This window comes from Rhinolophus sinicus, linkage group LG09 (assembly GCF_036562045.2).
Source record: "Rhinolophus sinicus isolate RSC01 linkage group LG09, ASM3656204v1, whole genome shotgun sequence".
Lineage (NCBI taxonomy): Eukaryota > Metazoa > Chordata > Mammalia > Chiroptera > Rhinolophidae > Rhinolophus > Rhinolophus sinicus.
This window is the reverse complement of record NC_133758.1, coordinates 106,229,393-106,247,566: the sequence shown is the minus strand read 5'-3', so window position 1 is coordinate 106,247,566 and position 18,174 is coordinate 106,229,393. Positions and strand designations below refer to the sequence as shown.

The 18,174-nt window shown below is 39.8% G+C and overlaps 1 protein-coding gene across 4 annotated transcripts in view; it reads right to left on the bottom strand.

Annotated features, from left to right (window-relative positions):
- Positions 1-18,174, bottom strand: part of ITPRID1 (ITPR interacting domain containing 1) — a 124,205-nt gene that overhangs the window by 28,045 nt on the left and 77,986 nt on the right. For all 4 annotated transcript variants that reach the window (XM_019726208.2, XM_019726211.2, XM_019726210.2 and 1 more), the window contains 2 exons: positions 5,469-5,551; positions 3,825-5,078 (listed from right to left, as the gene is read on the bottom strand). In XM_019726208.2, the coding sequence (XP_019581767.2) occupies positions 3,825-5,078; positions 5,469-5,551 (1,337 nt within the window). The remainder of the gene's footprint in view (positions 1-3,824; positions 5,079-5,468; positions 5,552-18,174) is intronic.

Sequence of the window (18,174 nt, the reverse complement as noted above, 5' to 3'; positions counted from 1 at the left end):
TACCTTTTAAACTTTGTATGCTTTTCTTTTTTTCTTTAAATCTAAACCATAAACATTATAGAAGAATTTACTAGTATCCAAAAATCTTATGTCTGATACATCTTGTTTTCTTTCCCAGAAATATTTTTTAAATTAACAAATCAGTTATGTGTATTCACTTATACATAAGAATTTAATTATATCAATAAACCATTAGCTTAGGTCACTCACAAGGCCACAAAAATGGCATTTACTAGTCAAGCATTTGTCTGTACTGTTACATACTGCTATGTAAGGACAGGGTGGAGGGGGCGAGGTGGGGATGGTTTTCTGAGTCCTCAACCTAAAAGTTCTCTTAACTTCAACACCTGTACGGAGCTCCCATTGTCATGCAAAAAATGGTATCTGTCTCTGCCTAAAATCTTTACTTGGTCCAAGACCTATTGTCTAGATAATGTTTTCATAAATATTTTTTCTAATCCTAGCTAGCACTTAGTATTTAACTTAGAGTCATTTTTTTTTTGCAGGATATTTTTCAGGCCTTACAAACCCAGGCTCACTCACTGTAGATGATTTTTCTCTTTGTTCTTTAGTTTCTTTAAGGAGCTTCCTCTCATTGAAGAATGAAACACCTTATTTGCACTTACTTTTCCACATGTATATACACCTGGATAGGAGGGCAAATATGCACCCCTATGCACGTATGTGTATGCTTTGGTTGTTTCCTTCAAGTGTATGTTTGTGGTTCCTTGGATTTAAATAAGGAGAAATGCATTGTTTTCTCGTATAACCCAATACCGTGTGCATTTCAGAAGGTATATAATGCTAAATCAATTTGATATAAAAGTACTTTTTGTCGTCATTGCAAATTCTAAGAGGAGAGAAGGCTAAGGCCACATGAGACAAGGCATTAGAGGACATGGATGGTGGTATGCACACTCACATCCAAACTCCTATTCGTTTAAAATCTATACAAAAGTTTTATATAGGTCCCCTGTGCTGTCCATCTCTTACTCTTCCCAGCCTACCTTTGTCCCAGAAGCTGCAATCCTTCTGCCTGTTACTATGCTCCCACATGCCACATCCCCACTTGCTCTTTCAGTCCCAGAACCATGCTCCCAAGAATTCAAAGGATGCCCTCAAATCTTATAAACCCTTCACACCTTACATGAAACCTTTCATATTAGTGGTGTCACTGGGCTGTACTAATTGATAAGCCAGGCTCTCTGGAGGCTATGCTTTGCCTCATGGACCAGCCATTTTCCTGGCACCCATAGTCAGGTCCTCCCTTTGAATGACTGAGTCACTCTGGACTCAGGAGTCTCCTTTGTGTGCACTGACTTGTCACAGTCACCTCAACCACACCAAAAACCTCCTTAGGTAGGTTGCATTTTCATTTTGTGCCATGGGAAGCTGAACTGCCCTTTCCTCTTTTTTCATGTGTAGTCATATAACTGAATAAATGATAAGCTAATGGAGTATCAATATACAGCTGTTGCCATAGATACTTGATTTCAATATTAATAAATTAAGTGATAGTGTTTCCCGAAGACAATTTAATGCAACAGACTTCTAACTTCTTGTTCTAGGGATATATGCTGGTTATTTCTCTTCTTAACACAATCAGTAAGTGATTTATAATTGTTTTTAAGGGTGGTAGTATCCAATTATGGAATATATATCTGCAGCATTTACACCAAAAGAATGACTTTGGGTAGGTCTAGAAGGACCATTTCTTCTGGGGTTTTTAACACAATTTTGATTGTTTTACACTTCATTATTTTTAACAAAATATAAAACTAAACATGGTTTAATTTATATGTCACTGTAAAACTTATCTTCAAATGTAAATTAGAAAAAGGATATGTTAGACCGACAACCTGGTTATCATCATGAAAACTGGAGTAACTAATTATAGGATTTAATCATTTCCTCCCCCCACAGCCTCTTAAAATGTCACCTTCTCTAGTTATCTTCCATCCCTAACATTTTTCTACACGAACTATGTGGGCAAGTAACTGTTTATTTCCTTAGAGCTGAGTTTTCCAGCCTTGACGCTGTCAACATTTTGGGCCAGATAGTTCTTTGTGGTGGGGGCCGCCCTGTGCATTGTAAGATGTTTAGTAGCATCCCTGGCCTCTACTCACTAAAGATGGTAGCACCCACCTCACTTGTGACAACCAAAAATGTGTCCGAACATTGCCAATGTCACCGGGGGCAGGGGCAAATTATCCCCAATTGAAAACTACTGCCTTACAGCATGTAAAGTCCCTTAATAAATATCAGTGATGATAATGATGATGATGATGGTGGTGGTGATGACTTATTATGCCACAGGATTTGAACCTGGGTCTTTTGATACTCCAAAGGACCCCAGCTGAATATCAGCCTTTGTGCTTTTCTCCCACTTAACTTCTGGATAATATGCCCAGAATTGATCTCCATGCCTTCTTTCACTAGTTCAACCCTCATTACTGACTCATTTAAAAATGTTCCAGATGCTTGGGAATCTTATAATTTGTAAAAGAAATTAATGTAATCAATTATTTTATATTTCATGCAATCATTTTCTATGTTTATGTTACATTTATGGAGATTTCTATATGTTGAAGTACCATATAGTACTTTGTCTTACCTTTCACACAATCATTTTCTTGCGTTACTATTATACTCATATAAATGTAGATATTTTAAAGTTGAACACATCTTTGTTTGGAGTGTATTGTCTAAGAACCGGATGTCAGCTAAACTTAAATTTGAATCTGAACTTACCACTTAGTAGTGGTGGGATGTAGGGAAAATTACTTGAACTCTCTCAGTTCTAGTTTTCTTGCCTGTAAAACCGGGAGGACTTGGCATGTATTAGGGACTCAATAAATATTTATGGAATTAAAAGAATGGGAAGGCAATTTGAAAGGCACCAAAGAGTAGGCACTCTGTGAATCATAGTTGCCTTCACTTGCCTTCGAACAGCTGTGGTCCTACATTATCTGTGATATCTTTTCTTTCCCACTCATGTAGAGAGTAGCACAGTTTCATGTGTGATACTCTTAACTTTTTGAATCAACGGCTAACCTTGACAGCCTACATTGTTTCTCGCTCTGAGACCTGCTGAAGATGGGGTACCGGAAGGACTCATTAAACGCCTGTTGATTTACCAGGGCTGAACAGGAATGAGGGGCATTCAGTTCTCAGTAACCCCAATGTCCACTTTTACAAAAGCTTAGCAAAGGTAGATCAAAAGTCAATATATTCGATATGAGACGCTCTAGATTCAACACCTGAACACTAACAAAACAGTAACAAAAATTGACAATAAAAGTAACTAGCACACCATTAGCACGGCCTAGGGCTTTCTATGGACTGGGCACTGTGGGGACTGAGCGTGCTGAGTGCTCTATAAGCTTTCTGTCATTTAATCCTAAAACAATTCTGTTGCAGTGGCATGAATGGCCTCCCTATTTTACAAACCAGGAGCTAGGCACAGAGAGATTAAATGGCGTGTGCAAGATTGCATAGCTAAGTAAATTTAAGACAGAAGTGTTCAGTTAAACTGGAGGTGAGGTTCAGATACATTAATGTTTACAAACTTACATATGAACTTACTCTATATTCCTCTGTAAAATGGGGTTAATAATAAAATTTGCCTTCCTTCCTCCACAAGGCGATTGGAAGTATCAAAGGAAGAAATTTGTGAGAAAATACCCTAAACAATAAAGCACATGATATGCAATGGAAAGGTATGCTCTGAGAGCTCCCGTTTGGAACAGGAAGGCTAAACGTCATCCCTGAGGTGTTTGCTGTTGCTACCTCTGCCTCCCCATCATTACAGAGTTAATACTTACAGAACACAGCTCCCTCACTGTAGTGTCCTGCAGGACTTTCAAAGTCTTCATGACCTGGGCTTCCGGATGGCTATGGGAGAAGGGGCAATGCCTGCAGGCCGAGGCCACAGGGCTGGGGCTTTGTCTCTCTGAGTGGCAGTGGGCATGGTGATGATAGCAGACGCAGCAGTGGGCAGGTAGAGCATGGCAGGTGCCCACTGGGTAGACACTAGGGAAGCCTGTGTCTAGAGAGACAGATCTGGAGAGGGGCTGGCACCTGGGCTCACATATGTAAGTCTGAATGGAAACGTCATTGAGCTGTCTTGCTTCTGTCCCCAGTCCTGGTTCTGTTGTGGTAACAGGGTCACACACAGTGCATTCTAAAACTGTTCTTCTAGAATCAGTCCCCAAGGCTATAGCATTCTGAGCAGCCGATGCTAAACAGGAGGACATCTGGATTTTCACAGACTTGGAGATAAACGCCTTTGAGTCAGCATTTGGAGGAAGATTTCCCATCTCAGATTCTGCCCCACATGGTATTTGACCCCTAACACTACACCTTGGCTTCTCTTGGGGAGTAGTACCTCCAGACAGCTTATCTAGGTGGGGAATGGACTTTCTGGGTGTTTGAATAAGGTCACTGGGCTTGGGGACATGCGGTGGTGGACTTGCTCGCGTCAGCAAGCTGTTGTTGACATGAGGACAGAGGTTACTGCTTTCTCCTCTTGTTGGGGCCTTGGAGTCATCATGAAGGAACTTGTCTCGAGCTTGATCAATCCCAGGTGATTTTTGAGACTCACGGTGGTGGCTTTGCGCATCCAGCCCCCCAAGTCCCTCAGGCTTCAGAAACCCATCATTCACGTCTGTGACATCAGTCGCCATACACCCAAGAGGATGATCACATTTGGAGGAAATCATAGCTGCACTGGCCTCGTGTGCAGTTTGGGGCATGGGCGGGTGCTGCCTCAGATGGCTCTCTTTCCTTGGGTGTTCTCCCCCCGTGGGGGCCTTGTCAAAGGCCATATCTGGGGTCAACACTTCTGGTGTCCCCTCCACGGCCTCACACTGAGACGCTTTCTCCACCACAGATGTTGAGGCCTTTGCTTCCAAGATGCTCCAGTCTTGACTTGAAAAAGATGTGCTCACCACACTCTTGGAATCAAGCTCATCTGACGCTTGCTGGCAGCCTTGGGATGGCACAAAGCGTTGGCTCTGATCCACTGGCTTTCTACATCCGTTCTCACCAGGACTCTGGCTGCCTAGCGAGCAAGGCTTCTGTGGAAGAAACAAGGATGGAGGCAAATGGTCAGGAAGGTGGGGGCGGCACCAGGTTTAAGAACAGTATTTTTCCCCCCTTATCATTACCCTCGGCTTAGGAGTCAGGACATAAGGGTCACAAACTCAGGTTTATGTCAGTTTACTACTTTAACTGGGACCTTCTTTCTGTGAGGCTTAGCTTCTTTGTTTAGTAAAATCCTAGGAGATAGAAGGGAAAAGAATGCCGAGCTTTCTGGCACACTGTCCAGTATGACTCCATTGTCCCCTGTCCCTTTGGTGCCTGTGGCGTGTGTTTTCTAAGCTTTGGTTGCCCTTTCCAATTGTGGCAGCGTACTTCATACTTCCATTTCCTTCTATTCCTATTCCAACGCTTAAGTGCCCTTCTACCTGCAGGGGTGGAGGTTCTGGTGGTTCCTCCAGGAACCCGCTGCTGTCAGACTGGCAGCTGTTTGCTCTGTTCACCGTGACACCTGCGGAAAGAAACAAAGAGGCCTGCAGTGGGTAAAGTGAAAACAGGCTGACAGCAAGACCAGGATCCAACGCTCTCTGTCTGACATGCCGTAGACCCTCCCTAAATGTCCACTGCGTGGAAGTATAAACGAATGAGGGAAGTCTGAGGAGTTTTTCCTCAGCTGTCAGAGGGTCCATGGAAAATTGCGTCACTGGTTTCCTGATACAAGGAATAAAACATGAAACAAAGGACGAGGACTAACATCTCTTAGAACTAAATAAAAATGTGATTGTGAGATGCGTCTTTGTTAAGAGGTAGAAAAACCAGAAGGAAATGCATATGCCTTAAATGTCACTCTAACAGAACAATAAAGACCAAAATTTATATATCTGTTTGTATACATAATGCAATAAACTGAATATTTATGTCCCCCCTGAATTCATATGTGGAAATTCTAATACCCAAGGTGATAGTATTAGGAGGTGGGGCTTTTGGGGGGTATTCTGGTAATGAGGTTGGAGCTCCTATTAATGGGATTTGTGCCCTTATAAAAAGAGACCCCAGAGAGCTCCCTGGCCCCTCCCACCATGTGCGGACACAGCAAGAGAACGACCATCTATGAACGAGGAAGTGGGTCCTCGCCAGACATCGAATTTGCTGGTACCTTGATCTTGGACTTCCAGTCTCCAGAACTGTGAGAAATAAATTTCTGTTGTTTATAAGCCACCCAGTCTGTGGTATTCTGTTATAGCAGCCCAAATGGACTAAGACATATATATTCTTTTTTCTTTTTAGTAAAGGTTGGGTAAGAATCCCTTGCTGACCACATCTGGACTCTATTTAGATGACTACAAATCTGTGCTCATGTTTTAGACTGCTGCTCTTCTAATTTTGAGAGGCTGGAAGGGGCAGAGAAAGAACAATGTTATATGTGTAGGCATGTAATGACCCTCTAAACATGAGCCTCTTGAAATTCTAAACCTGCCTGTAACTTCTTACATAAATTTGAGGTTATATTACTGGGGCCGGGGGAAATGGGTGGCTATCAGGGCGTCAGTGTACTAAAGACTAAATCGTAGGATTGTTTCCCCTCTTCTTGAATGAGAAATGCTTCCAGCTACAGTATAAACTAGAATAGGAAGTCTCATGGGAGGTGAGTGGTTGGAATGTAGACTCCTTATAATACAAGAAGCAGAAGGAGGAGCCATATTTGTCCTGGGAGAAAAGGCTGGGCATGGGTGTGAGGAATGGGTTGAAAGGAAAAAGCTGACTGCTGGTGGATATAATGCACGGATATCTGGTACCTACATGAGAAATAGGGAATTTGCTTTTGCTTCAAGAACTAGATGCTGCAGAAGAGTTAGAAGAAAGAAAAACAACAACAAAGAAACAATCCAGCTTCTGCTTAGGTGTTCTAGATCCATCCTTCAAGGATAGCTGCACTAGCAAGGGCCACAGCACCTCATTTCCTTGTAGGATTGCCTTCCCCCAGCCGTAATTGCCCATGTGTCTGAGCAAAGATTGCTGGCAGAGACACGGTTCCAGAGGCGGTCCACCCAGCCCAAATCCCAGCTACCTCACCCTGAGATCAACATAAAAAGAAAGAAACTTAGCTTTGTAGAATTAAAACTTATAAACTCCATATTCATTCACTCTTTTCAAATAAAATGAAAGGCTAAAACTCAGATAATGTAGGTTTTTAATAGCTGACTCCTAGAGAGATGGAAGAGATTTGAGCAAAGTTTTGAGGAAACAATGTCGGTTACTTCTTGTTATATAGTTAAAGGCGAAATATGGCAAATGCTTACTAGTCATGGATCTAGGTAAGACTTCTGCTTCTGGCAAACTGGAATAATTAAAAAAACTAGACTTTTCCTCTTATTTGACAACAATGAAAAAACTGGACAAAGTATAGGAAAATATGGTTTCAAGAAAATGGACATTAGGTAATTAAAAATAGCAGTCTCTGAGAGGCAGGAACAAAGAATGTGAGTCCTACAATTACCCAGCTTCCTGCTTTGAGAGAGTTTATAAGCCATGCGATAAGGAAGGTAAACCCCTACCGAACCTAGAAGACGCCCTAAGTTGAGGAGACAGAACTAAGAATCTTGAAAGAGCGAGCCACCTAGAGTTCACAGAGTAAGGTGGGAGAGAACAGAGCACTGCACAAAGAGATAACTCTAGAGAGTCCCTCTTAAGTATTCCTCTGAATACTGATCCGCTCGTGCACGTGAGAAAATACCAAAGACTGAGGAAAGAAGCATTGGAAAGCACTAGAAGACACAGTGCCCAACACTCACCCAGGACTGGAATAATGCATGCTCCCAGCAGCCAGATTCCAAAAATCACTGGGTGCTGGAAGGATAGGTACGTGGAAGTGTCTTGCCTCAAGAGTGAAGAGTAATGAGCTCTAGCACGAGCATTGGTCTCACCCAACAAATCATAAAAGCAACACCTGAAAGGATCAAACTGTTTTCAAGTAACTCAACTGTGTCCCATACCTAAGTTCAAGACTATTTATAGGAATACAGCAATATCAAGCACCCACAAGGTAAAATCCACAATATCTGGCATCTAATTAAAAAAACAACAACCATGCAATGAAGCAGAAACATATGGCTCATAGCAAGAAGAAAAATCAATCAACTGAAACCAACCTAAAACTTATATGGACATTAGAATTAGCAACTAGAATATTAAAACACTTGTTATGACTATAGTCCATATGTTCAAGAGGCTGGAAGAAAGATTGAATATGTTAAGTGGAGATTGTGAGATATTAAAATATACCCAAATTGAAATTCTAAATATGAAAACTATAATGTCTCAGGTAAAGTTTATACTGGATGGGATTAACAGCATTTTAGAGATTGCGGAAGAAAAGATTAGTGAAACTGAGGACATAGCCATAGAAATGATCCCAAATTAAAGACAGGAATAAAAGAGTAAAAATTAAAAAAAATCAAAACAGCATCAGTGAGCCATGGGACCACTCCAAGTTGTCGAATTTATAGGTAATTGGATATCCCAGAATTGTAGAGGGAGCACTTGGACGAAACGTTTCAAACAAAATTTTGTTTCAAGAAGTTCAACAAACCCCAACCATAAGAACTATAAAGAAAACTATAACAAGGCACATCAAAACTGTCCAACACAATGATAAAGAGGAAAATCTTAAAATAAGCCAGAGAATAAAGATACATTACACACAGAGGAAACTCGGATAAGGAAGGCAGCATATTTCTCATCAGAAATAATCCATGCAAGCAGACAGTGGAGTGACAGCTTTAAAATATCGAAAGGAAAAAACATGTATCCATGAGTTTTAAAGATTTGTTATCTAAATCTTTTAAAAGATAATTGACTCTTTAAACAAAAACAACAACAATGTAGTGTGGGGTTTATAATAAATACCTGGAAGACTAAAAAAATTAAACACCTGTTATAAAATTGATTCATTCGTATGGAAGGAATGGTCTGTGATACTTTAACTATGAAGCATAATTCTTATAGAGTCTTTAAGCTGGGTCACAGAATACTTGTTTACTTGCTGTCCACGGAAGTAGTGTACACTCATTGTGTATTTGTTATAGGAAATTGTATAATACTTTAACTAGTGTAATGATTTATACAATATAGCATAATATTTGACACTTCCCTGCTCTTGTTATAATTAATTCAGCCTATATTAAAACTCTTCAGAACTGACTTCCAGCCCCCACGGCCCATCTGCGTACTATAAACAGTAGGGGACCCAACGGTATCCAACAGGTGGGTTGGACTTTGCTCAAGGATGGACAAAACAGACTTTGGAAACTCTTTTTTTCTTTCTTTTTAAAAATATTTCTTATATATTTATGTTGATAAAAGGTATTCAAATCCTCAAGAAAGTTCAAAAGCCACTATAATATACTATGTTTACGCTTCTTTCTTGATTCGTCATAGACAGGTGTGGCTTGGTTATGGAGACTTTAGGAAATGACCTTCATTCTGAGAAGGAGAAGCAGAACCAAGCCTTCTTCTAGAGAGTGAAGACGTGCCTCAGAAAATGTAGCTTGTGCAATTAGGGTGAACTCCCTTTAATGTGCCCCTTAATGTTGACACAGCTAGCTCTGAAATTGCCTCATCTCTTGGCATTATGTCTCTATGGCATCTTTCTATTATGATTAACTTTGGAAACTCTTGCTCTTCCTATATGTTCTGGTGCAAAATTTGCACCACACGCTGTGAAGGAGTCCTGATACATCATTATTCATGAAATTTTCTAGATAAGTACTCTTCTGGAATTTAAGCTTCATGTAAAACGTTTGCTAATCCTTCTTACAACTCTGGGATGAAATGACGCATTAGAGCACTAAACCAAAAGTATACGTTGGAGCCCATTTGTCCCTATCAACAAATGCAAATAGGCAACCCAAAATATAAAGGGTCTCTAAAAGATAGGAAGACTAGTTTCATCTAAAGGGCAGTATATTTATAACCGTTACCTTTAGTGAACTGTACTTGTGTAAAGTACAAAACCAAAAACAAGTAAACAAAAATAACCTCTGGAACTCATTTAAGTGAATTTGTGAAACAACCAGATTTTGACAGCCTCTCTTAGATGGTGAGATCAAATAGTGTAATTGGACATAGTCTCTCAGGAGTAGAGACTTATTTAGCTCGTGTTTTAGAAGTCAGGTACGTGTATCTGAATCATTCTGAGAGAGTCACCAAGCAAAATGTGGGCCAATTGACCGATGGTTTGGTGTAGTTTCTTTAAGAGGCTAAAACTCTTTCTTGCCTATAAGGTGGGTACCTTTTCAGCAACTAGACAATAAACATCTCGAAATTGACTTTGCAAATTCCAAATATTCTTCTAGGGTTGTAAGAATTAAATGATACAAAGGATGAGAAATCGCCTGGCCCAGGAGGGCTACCATAGATGATTAAACAAACAAACACAAATGGGCATCATTTATCACTACCACACCCTCACACCCAATATGTAACGGGAGGGAGGGCATGACACAGGGGAAGACGATATGGCACCTGACGAGAGTAATGCAAGTAGTACCAGCACCCCCAGGCCTGGCCAACCCAGTTCCTCCAACTACCTAGCCCAAGACCGGGAGAACTTTAGAAGCCTCATCACCTCCACTAGGGTTTTCCCTACGCACTGAATACGCCCAAGGAGCCATAGCTCTTCCTTACTCCACTTGATTGGGTCCTCAGCGTTCCACCTTACATCCAACACTAGATCTGATTATTCAAACCCTCCACTACTGGGTGGGTCCTGTTCCAAACCACCCCCCACCCCCCTGCATGAGTTTGTCATGCCCCTTAAACTGCTGGTTCCCCCACTCTGCCAACCCCTAGCTCGAAGGGCTCACCTCTCTGTATTGTATGCTACTAAGATCCGGTTAGGGCCATAACCAAGATTTTCATACCGGTAGAAAATCTGGAGCCAGACCTGCTGGGTTCAGATTCTGACTCTCCTACTTACTAGCTGCATGATCTCAGGCATGGCACGTACGCCCTCTAGTCTGTTTCCTTATGGGGAGAAGAATGAATATAGTAATAATATGCTACTTGTGGGGTTGTGATAAGGATCATATCCAATAATATATCATGAAGACTTTCTGCACATGTAAAAGATGATATTAATTGTGCATATAAATTGTTGCTGCTGAACATAGTCTAAATATTACCTATTAGAACTCAATCACTATTAACATCATTAAATGCCATTAATGAGCATAATTATTAATATTAAGATTTATTAGAAATTACCTTTTTCAGCATAAGACTCTTCACAGAGTTAGATTTTACCCTCCCAATTAGGTGGACCCTGCCTGGGAAGGATTGTTCCACCGTTTGAAATATTACTACCTGGGAGGAGACAGATGCCTCAGGCACTTTGTTCCAACCATCACGAGGTGGCAGTATTACACCAACCACAGCACAGAGGAGCCAGGGCGCTGCCCAGAGTCCCTGGAATGCGAGACCCATAAACTTCCTAACAAGAGTCAACTGACCGGAAGGCCTGCTTTTCTGAGCTGGGTTGGTAAAATCTTCAGAATCATACGTGGCAAGTTTTACACTTAACAGTCTGAATTGCTAGAAGCTGGGGTTGGGTAGGGGTGGGGCGGGGAGGCTACAGAATCGAAACATAAATGAAGGGAGGGAGAAAAGAAAAGGAAACTTTTTAGGGGTGTGATGTACACTGGAGTTGTGTGGAGCGAAAGAAAGGGGTCCCTCCTCAGACTATTTGGGGTTGACCATCTTCACCTTTTCTCTGCTTCACCTATTTCTTTGTCAAGTTCCTCTCTCTTCTGTCCCCCAATGGTAGAAAATTCTGTGACAGCTCTGTGGTGAAGCGGAATCGTTCAAGTGGACCGGACATTACAGATTCTGGGAACTCAAATGCCTTTAGGAGCTGGGCAGGTAGGTACGTATGCGAAGTAACTAGGATTTAGACAGTGAAGAGCCACGTGGGTTTCTTGGACCTGAGAGTGTGCGTTCCCCCCAAAAGCATTTTTAAAAAATAATTTAAAATGATTTATTTGGCACTATATCTATGCAAAACCTCTCTCGGTTTAGATATATAAACAAAATCTCTATGGGCACAGTCGGCCCACAGCCCCCACCCTCTTGGTTGGAAGTCAGGATGGTGCCACACACAATCCCAATGCAGGAATCCCTTCCAGAACATTCCTCATAGATGGCCATCTAGCTAGTGCTTACACACTTGTGGTGACATGGACCAACTCCTATGTAGTCAGAGCACATCATACCTTTTAGAAGACGCGTCTTTACATTGAGCCACATCTACTTTAGCGTTTTCTGTTTGTTGGCCATAGTTCTGCTCCGCGCAGTAACAGTGAACAGTCTCTCCCTCTTTCTCATGTACTGTCCAGGCCTTTTCTCTTCAGCGTAAATCTCCCCAGATCCTTTAGATTAGCCCTCACAGGGTGGGGGCTCCAGGCCCTTTGTGTCTCATACTTTTAAATAACCTCATATTTAATCATGTCTGCAATAAAATCTGGCACCCAGAACTAGATTCAGAAGTTGAGATAGGATCTGACTAGCATGGAACAGAGGACGACTTTTCCTTCTTCTGGATATTTTACTTCTACACACACAGACTAAGGCTGCATCAGACTAGTCAGAAGTTGTGTTCCTGTGGTTGGGTCATACTGAGATCACTCTCTGTTTTGACATTGGGAAATACATGTTGTGAAGACTACATGAATGATTTCATTTGTATTCTTCTAAAATTTGACCTAGTGAATTTGGGACCGTGGTTCCATCTTGTCGAGGGATAATTTTGATCTTCATTCTAAAGTCTATTTGTGTTATCTATAGCTTTGAAACACATTTTTTGCTGTGGGACAAGCCACGGTTAATATTCTGAAGAGACTGGGTGACAGAGGCAGAACCTGATGTGGTCTACTGCAAAACTCCATTCTTTCCTTTAACCATTCCAATTCTGGGTATTTATCTGAAGAAATCCAAAACACTACCTCAAAAACATACATGTACCCCTACGTTCACTGCAGTCCTATTTACAATAGTCAAGATATGGAAGCAACCCAAGTGCCCATCAACAGATAACTGGATAAAGAAGGTGTGGTACATATATAATGGAATATTGCTTGGCCATAAAAAAGAATGAACTCTTACCATTTGCAACACCATGGATGGACCTAGAGGGTATTATGCTAGGTGAAATAAGTCAGACTGAGAAATACAAATACTATATAATCTCACTGCCATGTGGTTTCATTCTTTTTAATTGGATTTACTTTTATAACTGCGATTGATGTAGTAAATATGTGGCATACTTGATGAAAATCCTCCCTCTTGCTCTGAAAAGAGGCATCACTAAATGTCCATGACAGTCTTTTCTGCTGACCTGGGATTTGGCCTCAGAATATTTATCAGTTCAACATTATTAATGGCTAATACTAATCAATGAGAATTGGGATGCAACTTATAATCTAGATTTGCTATCCCACTGTTGTATTAATAAAGACCATAACTTTGCATGTAAGCAGAACTGATTTAGCACAGCATTATAAAAATAGCTATCTCAGAGTCTTAAATGAGGATTAAAAGAAATAATATAAAACATTTAGCACAGTGCCTAACCTCAATATTTGGTAGTATTATTCATATAGTTAATTTTCAACATTTATTCTTTTGCCAGGTGGAGTACATTTTTTGGATTGCCTTTTTTTTTCCTTTGATAATTCAGAAGTCATAGAGTATGTTTTAAAATGTAATGAGTGGTAGCTTTAAAAATTCAAGCATATTTCAAATTGCTATTAGCAACATCAAGAATTAAACAATATCTACAGACTCCCCCAAGGAATCCGTTACTTGTTGACAATTTCATTTTTTTCTACATTCAGCTTTCAATGACGTGACCTAGGAGTTTAGATCCAAAAGGTAGTTAAATTATTTTCATGTTTCTTCTCTTTTAAGAATTTCATGATATTTGTATTATGTCTGCATGATTTACAATTCCTGAGACAGTGCCTTGACTAGCCTCTTAAACACAACCTCCTCGTTCAGTAGGCTGGTGTACGTCCTTGACATTTCTTTATCAGAACGCAAATGTGAGAGCTTTACTTCCTGAGACTTTGCTTAGCTCAAGTGTTGCTTCACAAATATATGACAACTCAAAAGGGTATAGAATCCTGGAGTTGCAAAATTTGCACTTCAAAAAGCGATGGGTGTGCACCCACTATCTTCTGGCATCTAATAAGAGGGTATTCTGAGAGGTAAGTGAGCATGACCTTCTCTACTGGTTCCACACAGTAGGACCATTGTATTTTTAAATGCATCATTCACAATGATTCCTCTGGCATCCCTTTCAATACTATTTTCTTACAAATTGTTAGATTAACACACTACCTTAACAAATTGAAAAGGACACTTTAGAGTCATGTATTCGGAGGAAGTGACAGTGATATTGCTGTGCTTCATCCCCAACAAACTATGTTTCTATCTAGAGGAGAAAAGGGGCCAGTGTGCTTGGAGCTAAGTGGCATCAAGCAGTCAGGGGTTTGGTCATGCAGAATCCTGCAATGGAACAAATTAGAATTCTACTCCAATGAAATACTTCTAACACAGAACAGATTGTATTTGAAAACATATATCTTCTTTGTCTACATAGATATTTGATAGATATTCCTAATACAAGAAGAGGGGCACAGATCCAACTTTAATAGCAAACCTGTATTCATTGTCCTGGAAGAATGTCATAACAAATTCTAATTTAGATCCAGTGCTAATTTCTTATTTGAAAATAGAACAATAGAAGTTTGCAAGATAAAATTAACAATGTCCCCATCACCATTTGAGACACTAGGTGGATTGCAAATTTTGTAACACTAATTTCTTTGGAGCTTTTCATTTCTGTACTGATTCAACTATCATAATTCTAGAGACAACCAGTCCAAATGTTTTTTTCTCTTGTGAACTGTCTGGGAGCAAACATTATCCTTGCTTGAATTAACCGGTTGATTGGCAGGTGATTATGTCACATGCTCAGACAGTGAGAGGCAGTAGTAGTCCTTTCACATAGCAGCCTACTTCATCAAAAGTAATAATCCAGATGCAAAAGGAAAAAAATATATATTTTAGAGTCACAAAGCAGGAGAACTCAGGTTTTCATTAGGAATCAGGCTTATGATTTTCATCTAGCTGTTTTCTGGGGGAGAGTTGTAGGACTCATGGCTGCATCAGAGACAAAGGGCACTCTCAGGGAAGTCACTTGTGTGTTGGTTGTTCTCCATTTTCCATTCCTTGCCTCCATTACCCCTACTCCAGTCATTCTCTGCCTCGTTTATGCTGCAGATTTTCACTGCGTTCAGTCAGTAGGATGTGCTAGTATAAGTAGGAGATTGACAGGCATGAGGAAGAGCATGGAGCATTTATTCACTGCCACCTCCTTCAGGATGCTTTGGGCAAATAACTGCATCACTTCCTGGTAAGAGCTCCTGGTGAAGTGTTTCTCTTCTAAGGTTTCAACTTTTACCAGGCTCCAGTAACATGATTCTTTCCCTCTGCTTTTTCAGACCTATGAGTGATCATGGCTTTCTATTCTTGCTAGCCTTGGGGTCTTCCCTATCTCTTATTGACTCCTTGAATTCAGCCCACCTCAATAAATAGTTCCTTTTCAAAAACCTTTTATTCAGTTAAACCCTTTGAATATGCTATCTCTTTCCTGCCTGAGTGATATACCCAGTACAATCAACTGGACAACTACGAATGGCCTGCTATGGTTAATCTAGTTTTCACATAGCATTCTATCTTTTCATTTTAATTCTGATTAATTTGCTTTTTAGTAAAAAGGAGGTTTGGGTTTTTAGAAACCTCAGTTAACTCAAGTTTGGAGGAAAGACAGACAGAGGATTGGGGCACTGCCTTCCATAACTGTCCTATTTAAACACTTTCATCTCTTGGTCCTGTTCATGTTAATGATTCTCTAAAGAATATCTTCATGTCACCTGTTTTTGCACTACTGTTATTTTTTACTGCTTTCGAGTCATTTTAAATTCTGATAAAAATTATATATATATATGGTGCCATAGAAAGGAAAAACTATTAAAATTGTAATGCTCAATATATACCGATAACAAAAGATACATACAAGTCACATTTGACTTCTGCAATTACAAGAGGTGCTCAAAGTGGTTACCCTCAGCGTCCAGACACTTCTGATTACAGCAAACTACTGCTTGAGCAACGTTGACAAAAGTGTCCACTTGTATGCATGTTTTTGGCACCTCTGGTATATGAATATATATATACACACACACATATATATATACACATATATATGTATTCATTCATTTAACAACAACCTAATTCATTCACTTAACACCATTTACTGATTAGCTACTCTGTACCAAGCGCTGTATAAACAATAAAAAGTGGAAAACACAGCCCAGCATTTGAGCAGCTTGTCTAGTGGACAAAGCCACAGATTACGGATAAAATAGATAGTAAATAAAAATACTAAGAATGCCATGTAATTTAACTTGATGACAATGAAAAGTACCCCAGAACAGCTTCCCCAACATGTGTTGCTGGATTATAGGGATATATAGTGAAGAAGATTCTGACTCTCCCTTCCGGAAGTTCTCAGTCTATTGTTCTGAGAATGAACTTTGAAAATGTCGTTAGCCCTTGCAAAGTGTAAAACTGCCTTGATAGCGTGAATCTATGGGCCTGTTTAAAACTAAGTCCCTTGATCTAAGGAGCCCCAGCAGCACTGGCTTCTCCTTTAGAGGTGGTTTCACTGACCTGTGAAAACTGGATTCAAATGCTAAAAGCTATTTTGAAGAGAATTCCTGAAGACCTCCGAAGGGGAAAACAATCAAATCAAGCTGTGGTGTCTATCTTGGTGATATTCATGATAGCAAAGGGAAGCAGAGTAACAGGGAAAAGGACCACCAGGGATATACAGATAGTAAAATGCAAACAAAAATATCTTAGAAACACTTATTTCCACCTAGTAGCACCAGATTAGTGGTGGCCATTTCAAATGTTATCAACAAACGGCAGTTATACACCCAAACTTCAAGCATGATTGTGTAACTCCTCCAAAAGGAGTTCTGTGGTTAGCCTAATTTCAAACAAGCAATTTTAATATCTTTAGTCACACAAAATAGACTCCACTGCTTTATGTGATGTTGATTCTGTTTTTTGGACTTTGCTCTTACAAAAGGAAAACCAGAAGATTCATGCACAGTAACAGATTTTGAGGTTGAATTCTTTTTTTCTTGGTAGAACGTGTTTTTGCCAAGTTTACAACCCACTTGAACTTCTGTCTGTTCTTTGATTTTAGAATTAACTTGGGCTCTTTTTAACATTGGAAGAATCACAGATTTAGCCAACAATAAAGAAGTCTTAACAAAGTGTACAGAAGATTTTTATCATCACTAAATATCTATAAATGAAGAATTTTCTTATTAACATTCAGTGTAGCTAAATCTGAAACACAGTGCTTTAATTTTAGGAGAGACCATTTTATTTTAAGCCTTTATAACCTAAGTCTATAAAGGAAAAGATTTTTTAAAAAGAAGACATCCTAAGAAAAGCTTGCTCTAATTTTTATCTGTTAAAGAACATGCTTTAGTTAAAAACTCATTTGATCATTTGTTTCCTCAACATACATATTTTTGAGTGTTCCCTGTATATTAGGCAGTAAGTAAATTCTGGGGATTGAAGAGAAATCAGACATTATTTCTGGCATCAAAATACTGTGGTGTCATGGATTTAACTTAAATGGCTTAAACTTAGCTTTATAGATATGGTTAGAAAAAACAGTAAGTTAGGAATATATTACACAGAGAATTGGTTAATCATAAAATAAGCAGAATTAAAGATGCAGAACCGAGAGTCTTGCATCTGGATTTGTCATGAATTACCATTGGCACTTGGAACAAACCTCATGGACCTTTCTTTCCTCATATGTAAAGTCTGAAAGTTGGCTTAGAAGTGTAGTATTAAGTCTTCCATTTTATGACAAAAATCTCATTGCCTAAAAATAATTATAACCCCATCTTCACCCCTAAATATCTCACACAGGTAGGCATACTGGCTCAACATGGTGCACTAACGCTTATGGAGACATAGGTAGAATAC